Here is a 25,679-nt window from a genome sequence, read left to right as displayed (position 1 = left end):
ATCAATTTCACGTCCTGCGCCACGTTGTTTAAATAGCAAATGCATTTGCATCCATTTGTGTTCCAATGGGCGTGCTGGTCTGAAAACGAGGTGTGTTCAGGCGCATTGTTGGCGTGTTGCTATTTTGAGGCAATTGAAAACAACTGCGCCATTGACCAACTGAAACCTGGTCAATGGCACAGTATTTTTTTGTTATTTAAAGAGTGTGTTAGTAATATGAACCCTACAGGCGGGTGCACAACACGCGTACACTCTGCTTATTACACACACGCAGCAGCACACAAACATGTCAAATATTAAAAATAAAAGGATTACAGTGTAGAAAATTATTATTGTGTGCATAAAGATAAAAATGCTTTGGTGGAATTCGGCTTGTCCCGTAGATGGTCTGCTTGCGCGCTTTAACCTCATGCACGAGCAGATCCGTTTCCTCCCTAAAGAAGCGTTCATTTTTTCCCCTTGCAAATTCCGCCATGTAAATAGTGAATCTGCAATGGCTTTTAAAGGAGAGTGGTGTGAATGTGGTTTATTGCACGTTCACACCAATGACTCATTAAGAGACTAGGGACAACCCTTTTGGACCATTTCCCATCGTTAAACTAGCAAAAGTGGATTAGATCGCTTAGATCATTAAAGGTGCCCTAGAATCAAAAATTGAATTTACCTCAGCATAGTTGAATAACAAGAGTTCAGTACATGGCAAAGACATATGTTGAGTTTCAAACTCCATTGCTTCCTCCTTCTTATATAAATCTCATTTGTTTAAAAGACCTCCGGAAAACAGGCGAATCTCAACATAACACCGACTGTTACGTAACAGTTGGGATCATTAATATGTATGACCCCAATATTTGCATATGCCAGCCCATGTTCAAGGCATTACACAAGGGCAGCCAGTATTAACGTCTGGATCTGTGCACAGCTGAATCAACAGACTAGGTAAGCAAGCAAGAACAATAGTGAAAAATGGCAGATGGCGCAATAATAACTGACATGATCCATGATATCATGATATTTTTAGTGATATTTGTAAATTGTCTTTCTAAATGTTTCGTTAGCATGTTGCTAATGTACTGTTAAATGTGGTTAAAGTTACCATCGTTTCTTACTGTATTCACGGAGACAAGAGCCGTCGCTATTTTCATTTTTAAACACTTGCAGTCTGTATAATGCATAAACACAACTTCATTCTTTATAAATCTCTCCAACAGTGTAGCATTAGCCCGTTAGCCACAGAGCATATAACCTCAAACTCATTCAGAATCAAATGTAAACATCCAAATAAATACTATACTCACAGGAATCGATGCATGCATGCAGCATGAATGACGAACATCTTGTAAAGATCCATTTGAGGGTTATATTAGCTGTGTGAACTTTGTTTATTCACTGTATAACTGCACTTATAGTCGAGAGCTCGGGAGGGCAGGGAGTGAGAGATTTAAAGGGGCTGCGCAGCCTGAATCGACGCATAGTTAATGATGCCCCAAAATAGGCAGTTAAAAAAATTAATTAAAAAAATCTATGGGGTATTTCGAGCTGAAACTTCACAGACACATTCAGGGGACACCTTAGGCTTATATTACATCTTGTGAAAAGACGTTCTACGGCACCTTTAAAATAGGGCCCTAAGTGAGGCAGCCGGTCTCAGAGCTCCCTCCAGCTCTACAGCGCCCCACAAATTTCCAATGTAAATCTGTGGTGAAAAATGGAACTACAGCGCTCTCTATTGAGAGCCATTGGGGCAGATTTCCGACTGCCCCGCTTATTTTCACCTTATCTTACGTAAACCTCGCTCCAGACCAAGACGATATCAGTCCACTTCAGCTGTGTCTGCATCAGGTCAGTAACTAGTTGGCATGTCTGTTCTTCCTATGTGGAGTAGCATATCAAATTAATGAAAGTATAAATCCTTTAGTTTAAACATGCTCATAGCCTTTATATACAGTAGTTCTGTTGTGTTTGTTTTATGTTTGTTCTGAGAATAGACATGACTTTATTTTCCTCACTGGAATTCCTACACAACTTACAACAATCTAAAACAACATTCTGAGGCAATAAATACTACATTAAGGCAATTCTAAGTTGGCACGCGTGTACTTAAATCTGTCAATCATCATTAGAGCGCCACCCTCAGGCTGAAAAATGCAAGGACATTAGAATTTGGCCACAAGTGTGTCTAATGTGTTCAGCTATTAGAATATAATGCTTACAAAATGTTTATAATAAACTAGCACTAAGAACCAGAATCTGGACAGGACAGGAGCCGCTAGTGATAACAGACACAGTGCTAGTGTCAATAAATTCAGACAGAAAGATCTGATCTTCTCTGCTTTAAAGAGGTTAAAGGAGTCAAGTGAGGTATTCTAAGTGTCCAAATGACCATCTTGCATTCATTTTCACACAGGAAATGAGATTCATGTGTTTTGAGGCCAAGGTATTTGAACTTAACCACCATGAACCACAGAAGCCAAAATGTTCTACATTTTCCTTCCAGTGGTGGAATTCTTTTGTGGAACTAATCAAATACTCACCAGTTTAACCATACTGTCAGTCCTCTCACATTCAGCACATTTCTTTTCTTCAGTCATTATAGTTTGATATAAAACCTAAAGACACTGACTTTTAGGGATATTTACTCATCCTCAAGTCGTTCCCAAACCTGTATGGCTTTCTTTCTTCCGTGGAACACAAAAGGAGGTATTTTAAAGGGTTAGTTCACCCAAAAATGAAATTTCTGTCAATAATTACTCACCCTCATGTTGTCCCAACAATATCTAGTGATGGGCGATTTCAACACACTGCTTCATGAAGCTTTGATGCTTTATGAATCTTTTGTTTCTATTCAGTAGTTTGGAACTCAACTTGGATTGTTTTTGACCCAGCATTTTTAGAGTTTATGTTTATAGAATTCAATCAAAAATGAATTAAAACAAAATTTAATTAACTAAATCCATAAAATGATCCCATGATGAGAACCCCTAAAATTATACATTATATATCATTATCATTATATATGGTTATACATATCATGAATGCATAAAACACATGATTTATGGCTAGTTTTAAAGGTGCCCAAGAATGCTTTTTCACAAGATGTAATATAAGTCTAAGGTGTCCCCTGAATGTGTCTGTGAAGTTTCAGCTCAAAATACCCCATAGATTTTTTTTTATTAATTTTTTTAACTGCCTATTTTGGGGCATCATTAACTATGCACTGATTTTTTCAGCGCGCCGCCCCTTTAATTCGCGTGCTCCCTGCCACACAAGCTCTCGATTATATTACAGCACATTTACAAAGTTCACACAGCTAATATAACCCTCAAATGGATCTTTACAAGATGTTCGTCATGCATGCTGTATGCATGCTTCGAATTATGTGAGTATAGTACTTATTTTGATGTTTATATTTGATTCTCTCTGAGTTTGAGGCTGTGATCCGTGGCTAGCGGCTAATGCTACACTGTTGGAGAGATTTATAAAGAATGAAGTTGTGTTTGTGCATTATACAGACTGCAAGTGTTTAAAAATGAAAATAGCGACGGCTCTTGTCTCCGTGAATTCAGTAAGAAACGATGGTAACTTTAACCTCATTTAACAGTACATTAGCAACATGCTAACGAAACATTTAGATAGACAATTTACAAATATCACTAAAAATATCATGCTATCATGGATCATGTCAGTTATTATTGCTCCATCTGCCATTTTCGCTGTTGTTCTTGCTTGCTTACCTAGTCTGTTGATTCACCTGTGCAGATCCAGACGTTACTGGCTGCCCTTGTCTAATGTCTTTCATAATGTTGGGAACATGGGCTGGCATATGCAAATATTGGGGCGTATACCTCGACTGTTACGTAACAGTCGGTGTTATGTTGAGATCTGCGTGTTTTCCGGAGGTCTTTTAAACAAATGAGATTTATATAAGAAAGAGAAAGCAATGAAGTATGAAACTCAATGTATGTCTTTTCCATGTACTGAACTCTTGTTATTCAACTATGCCAAGGTAAATTCAAATTTTGAATCTAGGGCAACTTTAACTTGCATTAAAGTTCCTACTGGAAAGGAAATGTTTTGCAAGCAATAAGAACTGATAAAAGTACCTCAGAATGAATCTCAGACACCTGAATGTGTTGAAAGAAACTGAAACATGTTTAGCTATTAGTTGTCTCCATGTAGTGGCTTTTCAAGCCTTAGCTTATGTGTGTATTTGATGCAAACTGTACTTTCATTTTAGCCACTTAAAGAGCGTCTTTAAAGCTGTGGTTTTCTGGTTATTGCAGTTTGAAACACATAACACCGAGTCTTGTGGTAACATGATCTCTAACCTTTATTAGGTGCAACACTTTAACAATGTGCAACGACACACATTCACACTTCAAACAATTTCCATCAGATTTGGGGTTAAAGTTATTATAACTTGTTTGAATCATCTCTTGAAACAATAGCTGAAATAATATGAGGCTCACTTCTGGTTGTGAACATCTCCTTTAAGACTTTCTCTTTCTTTGTTTGGCATTTCCTGCACTGCATCTCAGCTGAAATGGTTTCTTGTATCCTGTTGTGAAAATACTATCACGTGCATTCTGAGAACAGATGAGTTTCTATAATTTTTTTATACTGTTTGTTTAATTTTGCCTTTGTTTTTAAACCATAAATGCTTTTTCACATGATTTTTGTTGCATTTATTCATGTAGCAGATGCAACTTACAAATGAGGAACATTACAAGTAATATACATATTTTTTAAAGAAATGTATACTTTATTCAGCAAGAATGCATTAAATTGATCAAAATTAACAGTAAAGACATTTAAACTGTCACCAAAGATTTTTGGTAAGAGAATAAATGATGATCTGGATCACGGTTTCCACAAAAATATATTAAGCAGCACAACTGTTTTCAACATTAATAATAATAATAAAGTTCTTGAGCAGCAAATCATCATATTAGAATAATGTCTGAAGGATCATGTGACACTGAAGACTGGAGTAATGATGCTGAAAATTCAGCTTTGCCAACACAAGAATAAATGACATTTTAAAGTACATTCAAATAGAAAACAGTTGTTTTAATTTATAATTCACGAGTTTGTTTCCTCGTAAAATGTTTAAGCTAATAAGGTTAAGTGTATTTGGCTTGCTGTCCGCTGTGGAGGGACTCGAGGAAGCAGCTTCAGCTCGAGCTTGGATATACCCCCCAGGGACTACTAGTGCCTGGAAGAGGAGTATGATAGATGAGATGCCTAAATTATGTGGTGGAGTTGGGGAGGTGGAGGGATATCGAAACAACTGATGCCAGAGCAGGGTGAGTAGCTGCTTATATGCTCTGGATGTAATTTAAAGATTAGATGGGTTCACTCCTCCCGAAATTACAGTTGCAAGAAAAAGTATGTGAACCACTTGCAGAATCTGTGAAAATGTGAATAATTTTAATAAAATAAGAGAGATCATACAAAATGCATGTTATTTTTTATTTAATACTGTCCTGAGTAAGATATTTTACAAAAAGGTTTTTACATTTAGTTCACAAGACAAAACAATAGCTGAATTTATTAAAATAACCCCATTCATAAGTATGTGAACCATTGATTCTCAATACTGTGTGTGGTTACCTGATGATCCACGACTGTTTTTATGTTTTGTGATGGTTGTTCATAAGTCTCGTTTGTCCTGAGCAGCTAAACTGAGCTCTGTTCTTCAGAAAAATCCTCCAGCTCCTGCAGATTCATCAGTTTTCAAGCATTTTTGCATATTTGAACCCTTTCCAGCAGTGACTGTATGATTTTGAGATCCATTTTATCACACTGAGGAGAACTGAGGGACTCAAACACAACTATTAAAAAAGGTTCAAACATTCACTGATGCTCCAGAAGGAAACACGATGCATTAAGAGCCGGGGGGGTGAAAACTTTTGAACAGGATGAAGATGTCACAAGTTTTCTTATTTTGTTGAAATATAATTTTTTTTCATTTGGTACTGCCCTTCGGAAACAACAGAAGATACTTTCATGTTTCCCGGAAGACAAATTAAGTACAATTTACCTTGATATTTGAATTCAAAAGTTTTCACCCCTCGTCTCTTAATGCATCGTGTTTCCTTCTGGAGCATCAGTGAATGTTTGAACCTTTTTTAATAGTTGTGTTTGAGTCCCTCAGTTGTCACATACTTATGAATGGGGTTATTTTAATAAATTCAGCTATCGTTTTGTCTTGTGAACTAAATGTAAACATCTTTTATGTAAAATATCTTACTCAGGACAGTACTAAATAAAAAACAACATGCATTTTGTATGATCTCTCTTATTTTATTAAAATTATTCACATTTTCACAGATTCTGCAAGTGGTTTACATACTTTTTCTTGCAACTGTACGTTGTGAACTTCACTAATATTTCACAATATTACTGTTTTAATGTATTTTTGATCAAATAAATGCAGCCTTGGTGAGCAGAAGAGACGTCTTTAAAAAATAAACCAAAAATCTTTTCAACCCCAAACTTTTGAATGTTATATTATATTCTCCATTTTTTTTTTTTTTTTTTTTTTTGGTGCATTGATGCTTATTTTGTCCTAAAGGTCAGACAAACAGTGGGAGACGTCCGTGTAATCAAAACGTCCAAATCACCTTTCAAAATCATGAAGGTTTGTCACAGGATAATGACAAACAGTATAACATAATGAGCCTTCCATTTTTGCATTTTGTTCAATAATGCAAAATATAGTCAAAGAAGAAAGTAAAAAGTAAAGAAATCTTCATTTTATTTATATCTTAATACTGTATCTAAATGTTTAAGTTTAAGTTTCAGAAGAGTCTCAAACTGTGCACATCAAACATAAGCTCAAAGACATGCATCTCCAGAGTGATTTTTCCCTTTAAAACCCTCAAGAAATTTGTCAGATAAATCTCATTCTGTGTGTATAAGAGCGTGCGTGCGTGCGTGTGTGTGTGTGTGTGGCTTGGCTTTGGGGTGTATATATGTGTGAGAAAACCTGAGCTTTGTTTTGCCCCTCCTCCCAACTGGGAAGGAGTGTGTGAGTGTGTGTGTGTGTGTGTGAGAGAGAGAGAGAAAGAGAGGTTTGTTTTTCCCATCAACCTCATCATATACACAACTCTCCCATTTCTGTGAATTTCCCTATGGATACCTGGTATGTGCACTTTTACTCTCTTCTTTTCGTCTTAGTCGAGCATGTGTGCGTCTTTATTTGATTTGACTTTTATCTCAAACAAGAACTAAGAAGTCTTTTCAAAACCGCTGCAAGATTTCTGCGCTATTGCATGGCTTTCCAGACAGAGTGATTTAGCATATGGTCAGCGGATGAGATGGGATTCTTTGCAGTGTGGGTGTTTAATATTGTAGTGCAGCTGAGAATTTGTTCATGTATATTTACTTACCTCTAATAACTTCCAGGTGGAGATGGTTGTACATAGTAGTATGAAATGTTTAAAGCTGTCAGTCTGTATAAGACACAAGTGTTTAGTGTAAGAAAGATGATTTTACATGATCAGTGATCGCATGAATTTGTATATGCAAAACTATAATATGCAATAAAGGCTTTGGCATATCAGTTGAGACCAGCATGAATTTCCATACTGGTTTATACTGGCTTGTTGTGCTGATCCATTTGGTGGACTTGCTTGGCCATTTATATATATATATACTCTTTATTATATATCTCATACTCTAAAAAATGCTGGGTTAAAGGTTTGGTTGAAAATGGACAAACCCAACAGTTGGGTTAAATGTTTACCCAATCTGCTGGGTAGTTTTATTTAACTCAACTATTGATTAAAAATTACTGTATAGTTTGTTTAATTGTCTTTATTGTTTGTTTAAAATGAACCCAAAATAGGTTGGAAATTAAATTGCTTATTAATAAATGTTCATTTTTTGATTGTTATTGTTGCCTCTAGTAATTATGTGTCTGATTTTTAATTTCCAACCTATTTTGGGTTCATTTTAAGCCAGCCATATAGTCATTTTTAAACAATAGTTGGGTTAAATAAAACTACCCAACAGGTTGGGCAAACGTTTAACCCAACCTCTGAGTTAAAACAACCCAATCACTGGATTTGTCCATTTTCAACCCAACTTGGGTTGTTTTTAACCCAGCATTTTTATATAGCATTGAAGAAATAATAATACAAAATATAAAAAATGGGAAATATAAGATAATTTTTGCTTTTCATGGAAAACCTTATTGATGTAATGATGATTATATTTTCATTACCCCCTTATGTGACCACTGCACATCCTTTTTTTTTGTATCTCAATGCAAAAACATCTGCAAGTTGAACTTTCACATACATCTCTCACTTACAAGCACAAAATTATTCTTCTTTTAAAAAGACAGCTCAGGTTATCCATTGGTTTAACTGAGAATGAATCAGGAGACAGGGAGAGCATCCCATTCCATTCTGTCCTACCGGCTGTGGCATATAGATCACCAATGAGATGGATTATTCACATACAGGCCTGTTCACTTTTGTACATATTTCTTCCCATATTCCTTCTTCCTAACACATAAACGGCCATTAAAGGGATAGTTCACCCAAAAATGAAAATTTGATGTTTATCTGCTTACCCCCAGCGCATCCAAGATGTAGGTGACTTTGTTTCTTCAGTAGAACACAAATGATGATTTTTAACTCCAACCGCTGCCGTCTGTCAGTGGTATAATGCAAGTCAGCGGGAACTTGGACTATAAGAGTAAATAAAACACGACAGACAAATCCAAATTAAACCCACACATTGATGTCCTAAGACACGAAACGATCGGTTTGTGTGAGAAACCGAACAGTATTTATATCATTTTTTACCTCTAATACACCACTATGTCCAACGGCATTCATCACTCGGTTAGTGAGGTCTGATCGCGCTCTGACAGCGGCAGTGATGTCTCGCGCATATACTTCAATGAGAGCGAGACATCACTGCCGCTGTCAGAGCGCGATCAGTCCAAACGAATCGAGTGATGAATGCCGTTGGACATAGTGGTGTATTAGAGGTAAAAAATTATATAAATACATAAAATTTCTCGCACAAACCGACCGTTTCTTGTCTTAGGACATCAGTGTGTCGTCACGAGCTGCAGGGTTTAATTTGGACTTGAATATGCAAGTTTTATTTACTGTTATTGTAGAAGTTCCCATCCACTAGCATTATTTGACTGACAGACGGCAACGGTTGGAGTTAAAAATCATCATTTGTGTTCTACTGAAGAAACAAAGTCGCCTACATCTTGGATGCGCTGGGGGTAAGCAGATAAACATCAAATTTGAATTTTTGGTGAACTATCCCTTTAAGTGTTAAAATATGTGCATGTGTTTGTTGACTGAACTCACTCACAGCAGGAAGTTGGTATATGATGCCAGCTATCAAGAGGAAGCACCTGTGAAAAAGAGCACAAAACGAATTAGTGCATTGGATTATTCCAGATGTGCATTATGTGACTTTTTGTACTAAGACTAAATATTAAGTATACCTAATGCTTAGATTGGGTGATTGTTTCATTCTTCAACACAAAACAAAAGTGCCGATTTATCAGCAAGTACTAAAAATTAAAGTACCAGTATTGGACTCGAAAAAGTGGTATCGGTGCATCCCTAGTAGAAAAGAAAGTCATTCACTTTGAAACAACATATTAGGTTGAACTAGATAAAAAAAAAGTTAATCAAGACAAACTTTGGAGTTGGCATGAGAAAGCCTGATCAGAAAGTTTGATTAATTGTAGTCTCAAAAGAATAATAACTATAAGTTTAAAGGGTTAGTTCACCCAAAAATGAAAATAATGTCATTTATTTCTCACCCTCATGCTGTTCCACACCCGTAAGACCTTCGTTCATCTTCAGAGCTCAAATTAAGATATTTTTGTTGAAATCCGATGGCTCAGTGAGTTCAACACTAATATTATAAAGCAACGAGAACATTTTTGGTGTGCCAATTTCAAAAGTGATGGCCGATTTCAAAACACTGCTTCATGAAACTTCGGAGCGTTATGAATCTTTTGTGTCGAATCAGCGGTTCGGAGCGCCAAAGTCACGTGATTTCAGCAGTTTGGTGGTTTGACACGTGATCCGAATCATGATTCGACACAAAAGATTCATAACGCTCCAAAGCTTCATGAAGCAGTGTTTTGAAATCGGCCATCACTAAAGTCGTTATTTTGTTTTTTTTTGGCGCACCAATATTCTCATCGCTTTATAGTATTAATATTGAACCACTGAACTCACATGAACCGATTTAAATATGTTTTTAGTACATTTATGGATCTTGAGAGAGGAAATGTCATTGCTGGCTATGCAGGCCTCACTGAGCCATCGGATTTCATCAAAAATATCTTAATTTGTGTTCTGAAGATTAACGAAGGTCTTACGGGTGTGGAACGGCATGAGGGTGAGTAATTAATGTCATTATTTTCATTTTTGGGTGAACTAACTCTTTCAATAGCATTTCAGTAAGTTGGCTTTTTCAAGCCAACTTAGCTATTCCTTTACTACAATCATTTTACTTGAATCTTTAATGAAACATTGCTTCTTCTAGGTATTCTAGGTATCACCGAAGATGGAAACCATCTATTTGTTTTTGTTGAAAGCAATGTCATGCTAGCATCATCTCAACAACACAGCAAAGAAGTAAAACGCACATAGACCACCATTTCTTCAACTCAAACGGCAGTGAACAATGGGGAAAGGATATTACATCAGCAAACAAATGGCCACTGCAGCCATGATACTGGCTGCAATAGCCTTGGTGACCATCATTGCATTATCAGTCGTTTATAATCGAGAAAAGTCCAAAAACGCAGCAAAATTCAATGCAACTACAACACCAGTATCTCCCACCTTGAAGACTTCTAACGAACCCTGGGACAAATACAGACTGCCCGATACTCTGTCTCCGCAGTACTACAACGTGACTCTTTGGCCTCGTTTGGTGACGAACGCCGACGGGATGTATATTTTCACTGGGAGCTCGGGGGTGATGTTTACTTGTGTGAAGAAAACAGATCTGATATTAATTCACTCCAACAAACTCAACTTGACTCTGTTTGAGGGGCACCATGCAAAACTCAGGGGTGTGAGCGGCGTAACGGCTCCAGACATAAAGACCACCTGGTTTCAGAAGGAAACGCAGTACTTGGTGATTCAACTGGAGGGAAAACTGAAGCCTGGGAAGTCCTACTGGCTCTATACAGAGTTCAGAGGAGAGCTTGCTGATGATCTGGAGGGTTTCTACAGGAGTGAATACATGGAAGATGGTGAAAAGAAGTGAGACGTTGTACATGTTTATGCCAATACAATTTCAACAAAAAGTACACAGATTCTAAAGCAGATAAAATGTCCCAGTGTTATTGCATTATACACAATCTATCACACCAAGTGGCACATGCAAAACAGATGATGTGAGAGACTTTTTGCAATAACTTCTAAGTTCCCTTCAAGTTCTCAGTTCTAACCACATGTGTACTTTCCTTTTTGTTCAGCATTCAGAAAATGTCAAAAGTTTTGAACAGTATACATTACTGTTGAAAAGTTTGGGGTCAGTACGATTTTTTTTTTTTAAATACTTTATTCAGGAAGTAAATTGACCAAATGTAACAGCAAAGACATTTATACTGTAACAAAAGATTTACATTTCAAATAAATGCTGCTCATTTGAACTTTCAGTTCATCAAATAATCCTGAACAAAATGTATCATGGTTTCCACTAAAATATTTAAATCCCCCTGTAGTCAATAATTTTATCCCTTTGATCACCAAAATGACATATTTAAAATGTTTTTTTTCCCCTGTGAAAACCAATTCTTCATGCCTTAAAATATGTAATGTAACTCTACACCCTTGACTAATTTTATATACGTGGATCAATGAATATGCAAATTAGCCCCGCCTCCAATCGCTCACAGCAGCTCAGAGATCCACTCGGTCAACTTACTGAGGTAAACGCTGCACAATGTATCGCTCTTTACAGCAACAGACACATGATGGTAATTAAAATGATTAGACTTTTGCTTGACTACATTATCAAACAGCTAATAATGTGATGCTAATGTTACACAAACCATGTTCCCGTTCTTCATCTCAGAGTCAGACAGCTGCCTTCTAACAATCATTATCCTTAGAAACGCTTTGAACAACTCTGAACATCAGTGGAGAAAGGCATAGAGTTCATCATAACAAATAATATACAATTTACAACAGGAAAATATACCTGGATAATCTGGCTTCTCTCGAGACTCCTTTACTAGTTCTCTGTTAATGATATGCTAAAGCTCGCCGGCACGTTGACGTGATTGGTAACAAGGTAGTTTGTGACGTCAGAAACACCAGCGATTTCAAACCGAGGGTTTCAGTCTTTTTTTTCATTGCAGTTTTAAAGAGAAAATACTCAGCAATGGTGTTGACTTAGGAATTTGCACATGGTTTGTCTTAAAGCATATTAAAAACACCACATACACATATAAATAACATTAAAAACTTGATTTTCACCACAGGGAGTGTTTAAACAGCACAACAGTTTTCAACATTGATAATAATAAATGTTTCTTGAGCAGCAAATCATCATATTAGAATGATTTCTGAAGGATCATGTGACACTGAAGACTGGAGTAATGATGCTGAAAATTCAGCTTTGATCACAGGAATAAATTACATTTTAAAATATACTTATTGCTATAATATTTCACAATATCACTAAATGCAGCCCTGGTGAGCATATGAAAATTCTTTCAAAAATATATTTAAAAAAAAAATCTTACCAACCCCAAACTTCTGAATGATAGTTTATCTATATTTTAAACATCTATCAAACATCTGGAATGTTTTACATAAGTGTGCCTGTGCTATATTTCAAAATAAATGCCACTTGGTTTGATATTTTTGTATGTAATGCAAATCAAGACATTTTGAAATTTAGATGACTTTATAGTGTGCTCCAACACTTATCTCATATTTTCCAGACTTATTGCCATAACTCAGATGCAGGCCACTTACGCTAGGAAAGCTTTCCCGTGTTTCGACGAACCTGGCATGAAAGCTGTGTTTCACATCACTCTCATCCATGACCGGGGAACTACAGCACTGTCAAACAGCCAGGAAATTAGTAAGACAATCAACCCATCGCAAAGAGTATAATAGCACCATAACTAATTCAGTTTGTGCTTTAATCTGTATGCACTAATAAGCCGCAACAAGGTTTTTAATAAGGTCTACTGGGCATTTTACAATTCAGTTATTCTGTTACCTGCCAATTCTACTTTAAAGGGATTGAAAAAATTAATTGAATAACTTACACTTATCAAAATAAATGATCAACAGCGCTGGGTAGTAACTGATTACATGTAATATGGAATATTACCAAAAAAAATTAAGTACTTGGATTATATTACATTTTAAAATAAGACTAATCAGACAATTACTTCTCTATTGATTGATTACATGTTACTCTTACAATGGCAGTAAATTATTCATAATTAATCAATTCTACTTCTTTGCTATATTTTAAATGTTCTTTTCAATAAAAGTTTACTGCTTGTATACGTGCAGAAGCTCTTCCAGGTTTGTGGAATTGCACACACTGACCACCAGCCACTGGTCATGTGACTATCACTGAAAACTGAGACCCACACAGCATTTGATCACTGGATTTACAGAAATCATTTCACTTAAAGAAGTGTTTTCTCCACATTGCAACACTGCAGCATTGCACAATCAGCTCCTGACAAACATTATTACTAGAATGATCACTCATTTAACCATGTATTGCTGTCTCTGGAAGTCTTTAAAAACACATTAAAATGTGCAAATTCACATCATTTCATATTTGCATGCAAAGCAGGGATTCTCCAGCTTTTTTTTTTGTCAGCTGAATCTCTAATATATTTACTTGAAGTGAGCCCTTAGATTTTAAGTTAAGTTAAGTTAGGTTAGCTAAGTTAGGACAATAACAAAATTAAGACAAAAATAAATAATAAAAATTTACATGATAGGTAAACAAATATTTTTTAATCTTTTTCAGTAAATGTTTTATTATGGTTGTTTTTATTTGAAAAATATTAATTGATTATATTTATTACTTATTAATTATAACTTAATTACTTAATAGTTTTCTTTAAACTCATGAACCCCTGCAGTTCCTTCACAAACCCCAGTCTGCACAGCAAAATCCCCAGAGTTAAATAAACTCTGCTCAGATTACATATGGTCCCTCTCTAGTGTTAAAGTAACACTGAAGCAGAGTTAATGAGATAATTAAGTTATGATTTAGCATTAGTGATGAACACCTGCTGTTAACAAGCAGAATCACTGAAGAGAAGCACAATAACTACAAATCACTTCCAGCCACAGCCTTAGATGAAATCAACTGAAGATAAAAGACATTAAATCTTTCAAGATCTGATTAAACAACTCCACAAACAGCATATTATCTCATTAACTTTAACTCTGCTTCAGTGTTATTTTAACTCTATGTAGAGAGGGACCATATGTACTCTGAGCAGAGTTGATTTAACTCTGGGGATTTTGCTGTTTGGGAAACCCTGATGTAATGTAATATTTAACGTACTTCATGTTGTTGATAACAAAAGATAGAATATATTTTCTTTCTCTTTGTATCTTTAAATTAATATGGTACACGATTATCTTATTCAAATCAATGTGATAAATGAGTTAAGTCAAAAGCACAGCAAAATCCCCAGAGTTAAATCAGCTCTGCTCAGATTACATTTAGTCCCTCTCTATATAGTGTTAAAGTAACACTGAAGCAGAGTTAAAGTTAATGAGATAATTAAGTGATTAATTAAGCTATGATTGAGCATTAGTGATGAACACCTGCTGTTAACAAGCAGAATCACTGAAGAGAAGCACAATAACTACAAATGACTTCCAGCCACAGCCTTAGATGAAATTAACTGAAGATAAAAGACATTAAATCTCTCAAGATCTGATTAAACAACTCCACAAACAGCATATTATCTCATTAACTTTAACTGTGCTTCAGTGTTATTTTAACTCTATGTAGAGAGGGACCATATGTTCTCTGAGCAGAGTTGATTTAACTCTGGGGATTTTGCGGTGAGTAATCTAAAAAGTAATTAAAAAAATAGTACCTAAAATGAGTAATCTTGATTACATTACTAAGGGTTGATTCACACAGAATGCTTTTTTGCTGTTAAAAGTGTGAGACGCTGGTCAATAGAATGAAAAAACGAAAGAGACACGTTTTTAAAAAGTCTTTTAACTTCTTTTAACTTGAGCGCCACATTTTTAGAAAGCTGTGTCACGCGCGAGATGCTGCAAAAGAAGCGAGACGCAAGCACAACGGTCATGAACATCCGTCTAGCGCTTGTTTACATAGAAAAACAATTGAAAAGTAGCGTAATGGAATGAAAAAACACATTCTGTGTGAACGGCCCCTGAATACAATTTTTGTCATGTAATTTGGACTCAGGAACTGACGCAAACAAAGCACTCGCGTTGCTTCATACAATTGAGGTTAAACCACTGGAGTCACATGGAGTACTTTAATGATGTCTATCTGGGGCTTGAAAGTGGCAGTTGCATTTGGATCTCTATGGACAGACAGAAATCTCTCAGATTTAATTAAAAATATCTTCATTTGTGTTCTGAAGGTGAACAAAAGGCTTACGGGTTTGGAATGAGAGTGAGTAATTAATGACAGAAATTTCATTTTTGGGTGAACTAACCATCACCATGTGTGAATCATGGAAGAAACAAAGTCACAGGTTTAAAACAACATGAAGGAAATGACTAATTCCTTTAAAAGTGCAAAGTTTGCATGTTGTGCGTGGTTTTTGAGTCATGGTAGTCTGCTGGTTATGTGTCATTCGGAGCAAGTCAACTCCGTTTATTTTCCTTGCAATTATTCCCTCAGCCTCCATCAGCTTCAAACTTAATCTTGACTATCTGAACAAACCATGAGCAAACCAGGCAAACTTTTGCCTCAAATCATGTTTTGCTTGCAGGGCCAATTTCAAATCAAAACAACGTTTCTGTATCCCATTAGTTAAATCTTGTCAAGATTTTCTAATGTATCCCTGTTAAAAATGTTTTTCAAATGCAAAATGGATTGCTGCAGTCAGGCCAGTGACAGATTTATGAAATTAATTAACAATATATTTACTTCTAAAACCACTTTATCTATTCAATGATTTCACCTGCCTCAATAAATGTAATGTCTTTTAACGATCTTAATTCTTATTTTTTATTTTAATTGAGTAATTTTGTTATATGCAATTAGTTTATATGATTAAGTAATTGGCATTTAATTAATTAATTGGCATATTTAACAGCGTTTTATAGCTAAAAGTCTTGACAAGTCTTTAGCTAAAGTCATGGGTTTGATTACCAGGGAATCCATGAACTGATTAAATATATCCCTTAAAGAGATAATGAAAATGAAAAAAATGAAAATTCTGTCAACTTCTTACTCACCCTCATGTTTCAAACCTGTATGTATTTCTTTCTTTTGCAGAACACACACACAAAAAGATATTTTGAAGAATATTGGTAAGCAGACTGTTTTGTATCCAATTGACTATCATTAAATGTAAGTCAATGGGAACTGAAACTGTTCAGTTACCAACTTTCTTTAAAGTATCTTACATACAGGTTTTGGAACAATATGAAGAAGATTTAATATTTGGGATGGACTATCTCATCCAAAAACAAAAGCATCTGCCAAATTTGTAAAATAAATGCATAAAGGTAAATAATTAATTTTACTCAAAATCCTTGAATTAACTGACAAATATCTCTGATTGTAGTTTCTTGTTTTCTCCCAAAATTAAAGGTGCCCTAGAACCAGTTTTTAAAAGATGTAATATAAGTCTAAGGTGTCCCCTGAATGTGTCTGTGAAGTTTCAGCTCAAAATACCCCATAGATTTTTTTTTACTTCATTTTTTTAACTGCCTATTTTGGGGCATCATTAACTATGCACCGATTCAGGCTGCGGCCCCTTTAAATCGCGCGCTCCCTGAGATTCGCCTGTTTTTTGGAGGTCTTTTAAACAAATGAGATTTACATAAGAAGGAGGAAGCAATGGAGTTTGAAACTCAATGTATGTCTTTTCCATGTACTGAACTCTTGTTATTCAACTATGCCAAGGTAAATTCAATTTTTGATTCTAGGGCACCTTTAAGACAAGTCATTTCACTCGGCGGCCATCTTTTAAACGCCTCTCGGGCCTCTGCAGCTCCTATCACTTTAAATGCGGAAACATCAAATTCTCCAAAGCTGTTTGCCAAGCTTTCGATTAAATTTCATATTTGAAATCACCAATGAAATCTGACAACAACTGTCTCTTAAATTTTATTTCTAAATGCTCGAATCATGACAAAAAATAGCATTTTTCAGGCTGGATCAAGCTAATGTGCATGTGCAGTCCTAAGTGTGACTCTATAGGAAGCGCGCGCCTGATTGTTTCTATAGGAACAGGAGCAACTAACGGCCGCTGCAGTGATGCAATGACTTTACCAATCGGCGATTGGCTCTTATTTAGAAGGCGGGACTTATTCCGCCATATACTGCGCGTTGCACTTTCTCCCATTCATAATAATACGAGTGCACCGGCTTTCTATATATAATGTCCTTGTTTTTTCATCTTAGAGAAAGAAAATATCACCATCGATGGAGCAGCCATTACCAGGACAATATTTGAACCCACAAAGAGGATGTCAACATATCTCGTCGCATTTATCATCAGTGATTTTACGTACATCAATGCTCAAGTCAACAAGGGTGTTTTGGTAGTACCTCCATGCCAATTTATTATTCTAAACTCTGTGATGGGGTATTTTTTTATAGCCATTAAGTTATGTTTGTTTGGATTGTCACAGGTAAGAATATGGGCACGGAAAAAAGCCATTGATGATGGGCAAGGAAACTATGCACTCAACATTACTCAGCCAATACTGGAGTTCTTTGAGAAATATTACAATACTAGCTATCCTCTTTCTAAGTCAGGTATGACCAACTTCATTAAGAAAACATTTAACCTTCAAAGTATAGCAGAATGCAAATTTATCCTCCTCTTTTTTCAGATCAGATTGCGCTGCCTGACTTCAACTCGGGAGCCATGGAAAACTGGGGTCTTGTCACTTACAGAGAGACTGCGCTTCTATATGACCCGAGGACATCTGCCAATGGCAACAAGCAGAGGATTGCAACTGTGGTTTCTCACGAACTGGCTCACATGGTACGTCTAGGCCCAGTAAAGGGGATTCTGAGTACTTTTGCTTCACACAGTTTGCCATGTGATTTATGTCTTCCAGTGGTTTGGAAACCTTGTGACGCTGAAATGGTGGAATGATCTCTGGCTGAACGAGGGGTTTGCTTCATACGTGGAGTATCTGGGCGCTGATCATGCTGAGCCGACTTGGAACATTGTAAGAACAACGGTCAAAGGATTTGTGAAATAGTGCCATTGTTTGAGATCATTTTAAGATATCCACTAGATAATCATGTGCTCACACTATTACATAATCATCAAGGCACTTACATAATGCAGAAAAACTTGCCTGCATTTAAAGGTGAAGTGTGTACATACTTTTTCTATCTCAGTTTAAATGAATAGACTATAAGTCATTTTTAGGCTGATTTCCTGAGGAGTATAAACACTGTATCTCTGTGGTGATTTCAAAACCTTGGTCTGTTTGTTTAAGCAAAGGGGTCAAGGTTTAGATGGTTAGCATGGTTCAGTTAGTCCCTGCTTGTGGATGCAGTAACTACAACATCCCTGCCTGAATAGCGTCTTTCTCCTTTGATGGTCATTCAAAAGCAGACATATACTCAGACAAAATAGAATTTTGTTTGCAGGCAAAATATAAAAAAGTGCTTATTTATTTATTTGTTTATTTATTTATTTTATTTTGAGGCCAAATAAATTCTTGGTAAACCTAAAAAAGGTTTAATAAATTATTTATTTATTTATTAAGCCTGATGGATGGATGGATGGATGGATAGACGGATGGAAGGATAGACAGATGGATGGATGGATAGACAGATAGATGGATGGATGGATGGATGGATGGATGGACGGATGGATGGACAGATGGATAGATGGACAGATGGATGGGTGGATGGATGGATGGATGAAAGGATGGATGAAGGATGGATGATAAATGGATGGATGGACTGACGGAGAGATGGATGGATGGATTGAGGGATATATGGATGGATGGATGTTTAGATGGATGGATGGATGTATAGATAGACGAATGGATAGATAGACGGATGGATGATGGATGGATGAAAGACGAATAGATGGATGGATGGACGGATAGATAGACGAATGGATGGACAGACGGATGGGTGGATGGAAGGAAGGATGGAGGATAAATGGATGGATGGATGGATAAACAAACGGATGGATGTGCAGAAGGATGGATGGATGGATGGACGGACGGATAGATGGATGGATGGATAAACAGACGGATGGATGGACAGATGGACAGATGGATGGATAGATGGAAATCACTTGTCCTATGTAGAGTTGCAGGGATGCTGGAGTCTAAAATAAATAAATAAATAAACAAACAAATAAATAAATTCTTCTTGGTAAGTAAGGTAATCAATTCTTATTCTTCTTAAGTTCTTGGTAAATCTGTCAATATTTATTATTTTTGCAGTTTTGTTTAGAGCCATTAGTGGAGCAGAAATGACACACTTCACCTTTGAGAGAGCATGATGCAGTGGTGCATGTTGCAGTGCAGCTAAAAGTTTAGAAGAGACAAAAACATGTAACACTTAATTGATGATCAACTCTGTCCCTCACCAGAAAGACCAGATCATTCTGTACGACCTGCAAAGAGCATTTGCTGTGGACAGCTTGACTTCCTCTCACCCTCTCTCACGAAAGGAGGAAGAGGTCAACACTCCTTCAGAGATTAGTGAAATGTTCAACACCATATCCTACAGCAAGGTACAAAAGTCTACTGCATTATCATAAAACCTAGAAACTTAGCAACGCCTAGAAACCAATAAGAACACCCTAGCAGCTGGACTGAACGATGCTAAGAAAATTCAAAATACCATAGAAACCACCCACAACCCCCAAGCAACCAGACAGCAACACAAAGAACATCTTAAAAACCACATAACAACGCCCTGGCAGCCATAAAGAAAACCTCAGCAACAGGATAGCATCGCACACTTAGCAAAACAACCATTCAGAATATCCCATCACCAGACGGCTCTAGCAACCAGAGAGGGACACACTAAATACCACTCTTGACAACCATACAGTATAGCAACACCCTGGCAACCATCCACAAACCCTTGGGACCCCCAAGAGCTAGAAACTGGATAGCAAACAGGATAAAGACAACTCAGAACACCGTAGAAACAGGATAGGAATGTGCTAATAATTACTCAGAACACCTTAACGACAACCTAGCAACGCCCTGGCAACCACTCACAGCAATGTCGTTTTACATCCATTACTGATTAAACTTTGAAAAACTGCATTATCATGAGACCTAGAAATTTAGCAATGCCCTAGCAACCACCAAGAACTGAAAAACACTAAGAACACTCAGAATACCATAGCAACCACCCACAACACCCTAGCAACCATTAAAAATACCCTAGCAACTGGATATCAATGGATTAACAAACATTCAGAACCATCCATCCACAAACACAGAAACCGGATAGCAAACAGAATAACGATCACTAAAAACACCCTAGAAACAGGATAGCAATGTGCTAATAATTACTCAGAACACCTTAACGACCACCTAGCAACGCCCTGGCAACCACCTGCAACATTGTATTTTTCCATCCATTACTTATTAAACTTTGAAAAAATGCATTATCATGAGACCTAGAAATATAGCAATGCCCTAGCGACCACCAAGAACTGAAAAACACTAAGAACACTCAGAATACCATAGCAACCACCCACAACACCCTAGCAACCATTAAAAATACCCTGGCAACTGTATATCAATGGAATTAACAACCATCCATCCACAAACACAGAAACAGGATAGCAAACAGAATATCAACCACTCAGAACACCCTAGAAACAGGATATCGATGTGCTAATAATTATTCATAACACCTTAACGACAGCCTAGCAACGGCCTGGCAAGCACCCATAACATTAGTATTGATTATAACATTGAAATACTTTTTGGATCTTATGTTGGATGATCCATGTTGGGTTTCAGCTTTAGCACTGATAGTGTGGAATTTCGAAAGACCACCAAAAGCACTATCCCTTGAGGGGTTGCAAATACAGTCATAAAGCTGTCAGGGTAGTTTCAGTCCAGTCGGAGATAAAAGCATTACATATGTTTGTCATTACAGGGAGCTGCGGTGCTGAAAATGCTCTCAGAATTCCTGACGGAGCCTGTGTTTGCCAAGGGACTCGGTGTAAGTCTTTCTGTAGTCTGAAGTTTTTGAACAAGTTGAAGAGTTCATGCAACTTTAACTCTAGAGCTGCACGGTTTATTGTTAGAAGATCACGATTTAGATTCAAACACCCACTCGATCTTGTTCCTAAATGAGAACGATTCGGCTATGTCTATTAAACCTTTGACAAGTACGAACACATCAGAGGCAGCGGAAGATTCAAATCTGCGTAGGATCCGCTGAGCCAGAGAAAACAGTTGTCATGTATAGGTATGAAACAGTTTCACAAACATTTTTTAACCACACAGTATCATTATTTCTGTGTTACAATAATTCAAAATATCACAGAAGTACTGGGATAAAAGTTTATAGTTCAGATATAAACACTGATGTACAGTGTTGGGGGTAACGCGAGTTGCATACCAGAATACTTTTTTCGAGTAAATAGTAAAGTAACGCATTACTTTTAAATTTACAACAAAATATTGTAGTTACCTTTTCAAATAAGTAACAGAAGTTACTTTGTTTTTTCAATTTATTGACTGACTCCTCTCCTGTCCCCATGTTGAGAGGAATCCTGCGTAAGTGCAGAGGTGTTGTGTGTGTAAACACGATGGTTATGCTAGACAGGTTCTAGACTAAACGTGAGCATACATTTACTCATTTACTTCTCCTGCGTCCTATTCTTCTGTATTCCCGAATGGCCTCTACTGTAGAGGCATGAATTTGCGTTTCCTTCAGCCTCAAGCTTATAGACCTATTTTGTGTTTGCAAACAGCGATGATGTTTTTTGTGGGTGGAGCCTACCTGGTGGCAGAAAACGACAGTTCTGCAGTAGCAGTCAGTGGAAGCCACGGAATAAAAGAATAAAAAAGTTAATTTCAAGTTTATATCTCACAATTCTGACTTTTTTTCCTAACAAATCTGAGTTTATATCTCATAACTCTTAGAAGGAAAAACAGAACTGTGAGATATATTTGTTATTCTGTCTTTTTTCCTCAGAATTGTGACTTAAAGGTGCCATCAAACTGAAAATTGAATTTACCTTGGCATAGTTAAATAACAAGAGTTCAGTACATGGAAATGACATACAGTGAGTCTCAAACTCCATTGTTTCCTCCTTCTTATATAAATCTAATTTGTTTAAAAGACCTCAGAAGAACAGGCGAATCTCAACATAACACCGACTGTTACGTAACAGTCGGGGTGTACGCCCCAATATTAGTATATGCCAGTTCATGTTCCCAACATTATGAAAGGCATTAGACAAGGGCAGCCAGTTAACATCTGGATGTGCACAGCTGAATTATCAGACTAGGTAAGCAAGCAAGAACAATAGCGAAAAATGGCAGATGGAGCAATAATAACTGACATGATCCATGATATTTTTAGTGATATTTGTAAATTGTCTTTCTAAATGTTTTGTTAGCATGTTGCTAATGTACTGTTAAATGTGGTTAAAGTTACCATCGTTTATTACTGTATTCACGGAGACAAGAGCCGTCGCTATTTTCATTTTTAAACACTTTCAGTTTGTATAATGCATAAACACAACTTCATTCTTTATAAATCTCTCCAACAGTGTGTAATGTTAGCTTTAGCCATGGAGCAAAACCTCAAACTCATTCAGAATCAAATGTAAACATCCAAATAAATACTATACTTACGCGATTAGACATGCTGCATGATGAACACTTTGTAAAGATCCATTTTGAGGGTTATATTACCTGTGTGAACTTTGTTTATGCAATGATAGAGTCGAGAGCTCTGGGGGGGCGGAGAGCGCGAGCAATTAAAGGGGCCGCAGCCTGAATCGGCGCATTTCTAATTATGCCCCAAAATAGGCAGTTAAAAAAATTATTAAAAAAAACTCTATGGGGTATTTTGAGCTGCAACTTCACAGACACAATCAGGGGACACCTTAGACTTATATTACATCTTGTAAAAAACGTTCGATGGCACCTTTAATATCCCGCAATTTAATAATTTTGCCCATTTTCCTCCACTTATTACCACAATTTTTCTGCCACCAGCGCGCAGCTGCAAGTAATGTAACTAACGTCTGCTGACGTAACTGACATCAAGTGACGTCTGCACCAAATTGGTCTATTCATTTCACTTTTGGTGTGAAAGGGCCTTTATATATGCTAAAAATAGAACTTTTTTGTTGTAATAGAAACAAACAAACAGCCACTTTCCATAAAAACTAAGTAACCAAGTAACGCAAGTAGTTACTTTTTTAGGGAGCAATGCAATATTGTAATGCATTACTTTTAAAAGTAACTTTCCCCAACACTGCTGATGTATATGGTAGCAATTAAAATAGAGCAAGTAACTTGGCGCTTCAAATAAAGATTGTAAATATTACATCATTACACCAGCAGGTGGCGACAAGGAACTATTTTAAAAAAAAAACATTTATTCAATCATTCATTTAAGAGATTTGTTCAAAAATGCTGATTCATCTAGTAATGAAACAAGCAAAGTCTTTATGAGTGAGTCGTTGAATCATTCACTCAACCCGATTTTTTAAAATAGTTAATTCAATAAGCTGCTGTCCGTAACTTTTTGTTGTGTTCAAAATTTACAAAAATTATATAATGAGAATGTACAACATGAATCCATTTTCCAAACCATGTTTTTGTCTTACCCTGAATCATTATGTTACACTTATAATACATGTTTATATTTGGACTATTTCAGACCGGACTGGTAGGAACCGCTGCAGAGTATCACAGTAACTGCGTGATTCGCCATAGACATATACAGAGAAAAGTAGCTCCGGCTACAATGTTCTTCCGCAAGACGCGTGCAGTTCTGTTTATTAACCGCTAGAGGGCCAAAAAATGCGGACTGCAGCTTTAATGAAATGCTTTAAATTAATTTCAGCAATCAACATTTTGTCAGAATCTGTTGTAAATAACATGTTATTTTGTTTAGTTGTCTATTCAGAACTGTGCGAGAAATCGTGATTTCTATTTCAAACCAAAGAAATCGTGATTCCCAATTTATCCAGAATTGTGCAGCTCTATTTTACTCAACACTTAATACCATAGAAAAGAGTTTGTGCTGTTCCTCTCCCATAGAACTATCTGAACCATTTTGCTTTTGGAAGCTCGGTGCATTCAGATCTCTGGGATCATCTTCAAAAGGTGGGATATTTATTAACTGTTTGAGATTTATATGTGGTGTAAAGAACATACTGTGAGGCATGCTGGAATTCAACGTTATGCTCATTTTCACATCTCAACCAGGCAGTAGATCAAACTCCAAGGGTGAAACTACCGTATAGTGTTCACGAGATCATGAACCGCTGGATACTACAGATGGGTTACCCAGTAGTCACCATTGACACTCGAACAGGGAACGTCAGCCAAAAGCACTTTCTCCTGGAGAAAGAAGCAGTGGTGGAAAGGAAATCTGAATTCAAGTATGTTGTCAAGCATCTTCATTGAAATATATTATTTCTAGATCATTTGAAACTCCTTGCTAGAAGTCTAACTGCTGTGTTAAATCTCAGTTATGAATGGTTTGTGCCCATCAAATGGATGAAAACAGGCCAGGAGCATGATCAGCTGTGGCTTCTGCAGAAATCAGGTACATTAAACCTTCTAAAATCACTTTATACTTACCATCAACCTCAAAATCTTGCAACAGGTCTTACAAGCTCTCGCTCAGCCAATAAAATCGCAGGTCACTCGGTTATGGGTCTCTGCACTCCATCACAAGGGCCAATCCATAGTAGGCAAAGAGTCAAATGTTACTTAGTAGCCTATTCTACAGGGGGCTGGAGATGCATTAAATCCTGGATTTTGGAAATTAGATTTGTTTTTGGAGGACAAGGGAGTGAAGCTTACAAAACCTTTTTGGCTCGAGAGAAGACCTTGAGTGCACGCATTGTTTTTTTTTTTACTTTTACTGAAGATAAAAAAGTGTTTCATGTGCAAAACTTGTAATCACAATGCCAGGTTGTTTTGGGTGGTTGCCAGGGTGTTGCTAAGGCACTCTGAGGGTCTGTTAACATGTTGCTCTGTAGTTGCCAGAATGTTCTGAATGGTTGCTAGGCTGCTCTGAGTTGTTAGTAGGTTGACTACTGGCCCAGGTCTAAAGAGTCTAAAAAGTAAATAGTTTTTCTGTCATTTTAAGTTTAGCTAGGGTTTGTTCAAATATTTTTGTTATGCACTATTTAGAGTCATTTGTGCAAACAGCTTTAACTGAATTCTGAAATATTGTTGGCTCATTTCAATTTAAAAATACACTACTGTTCAAAAGGTTGAAAGGCAGTCTCTCCTGCTCACAAA

General features: G+C 36.7%; 1 protein-coding gene across 2 annotated transcripts in view; it reads left to right on the top strand.

Annotated features, from left to right (window-relative positions):
- Positions 1-25,679, top strand: part of anpepa (alanyl (membrane) aminopeptidase a) — a 52,100-nt gene that overhangs the window by 17,764 nt on the left and 8,657 nt on the right. Inside the window, exons 1-12 of one of the 2 annotated variants that reach the window (XM_048183743.1) lie at positions 6,995-7,147; positions 10,543-11,270; positions 12,962-13,104; positions 17,629-17,768; positions 17,859-17,985; positions 18,063-18,217; positions 18,294-18,407; positions 19,799-19,942; positions 21,334-21,399; positions 24,465-24,530; positions 24,633-24,808; positions 24,899-24,975. In XM_048183743.1, the coding sequence (XP_048039700.1) occupies positions 10,684-11,270; positions 12,962-13,104; positions 17,629-17,768; positions 17,859-17,985; positions 18,063-18,217; positions 18,294-18,407; positions 19,799-19,942; positions 21,334-21,399; positions 24,465-24,530; positions 24,633-24,808; positions 24,899-24,975 (1,795 nt within the window). In that variant the 5' untranslated portion in view covers positions 6,995-7,147; positions 10,543-10,683. Of the gene's footprint in view, positions 1-6,994; positions 7,148-10,542; positions 11,271-12,961; positions 13,105-17,628; positions 17,769-17,858; positions 17,986-18,062; positions 18,218-18,293; positions 18,408-19,798; positions 19,943-21,333; positions 21,400-24,464; positions 24,531-24,632; positions 24,809-24,898; positions 24,976-25,679 lie in introns of those variants that run through there. The other variant, XM_048183744.1, reaches the window with a different exon arrangement.

The sequence above is a fragment of the Megalobrama amblycephala genome, linkage group LG3 (assembly GCF_018812025.1).
Source record: "Megalobrama amblycephala isolate DHTTF-2021 linkage group LG3, ASM1881202v1, whole genome shotgun sequence".
Lineage (NCBI taxonomy): Eukaryota > Metazoa > Chordata > Actinopteri > Cypriniformes > Xenocyprididae > Megalobrama > Megalobrama amblycephala.
This window is presented reverse-complemented; position numbering and strand designations above follow the sequence as displayed.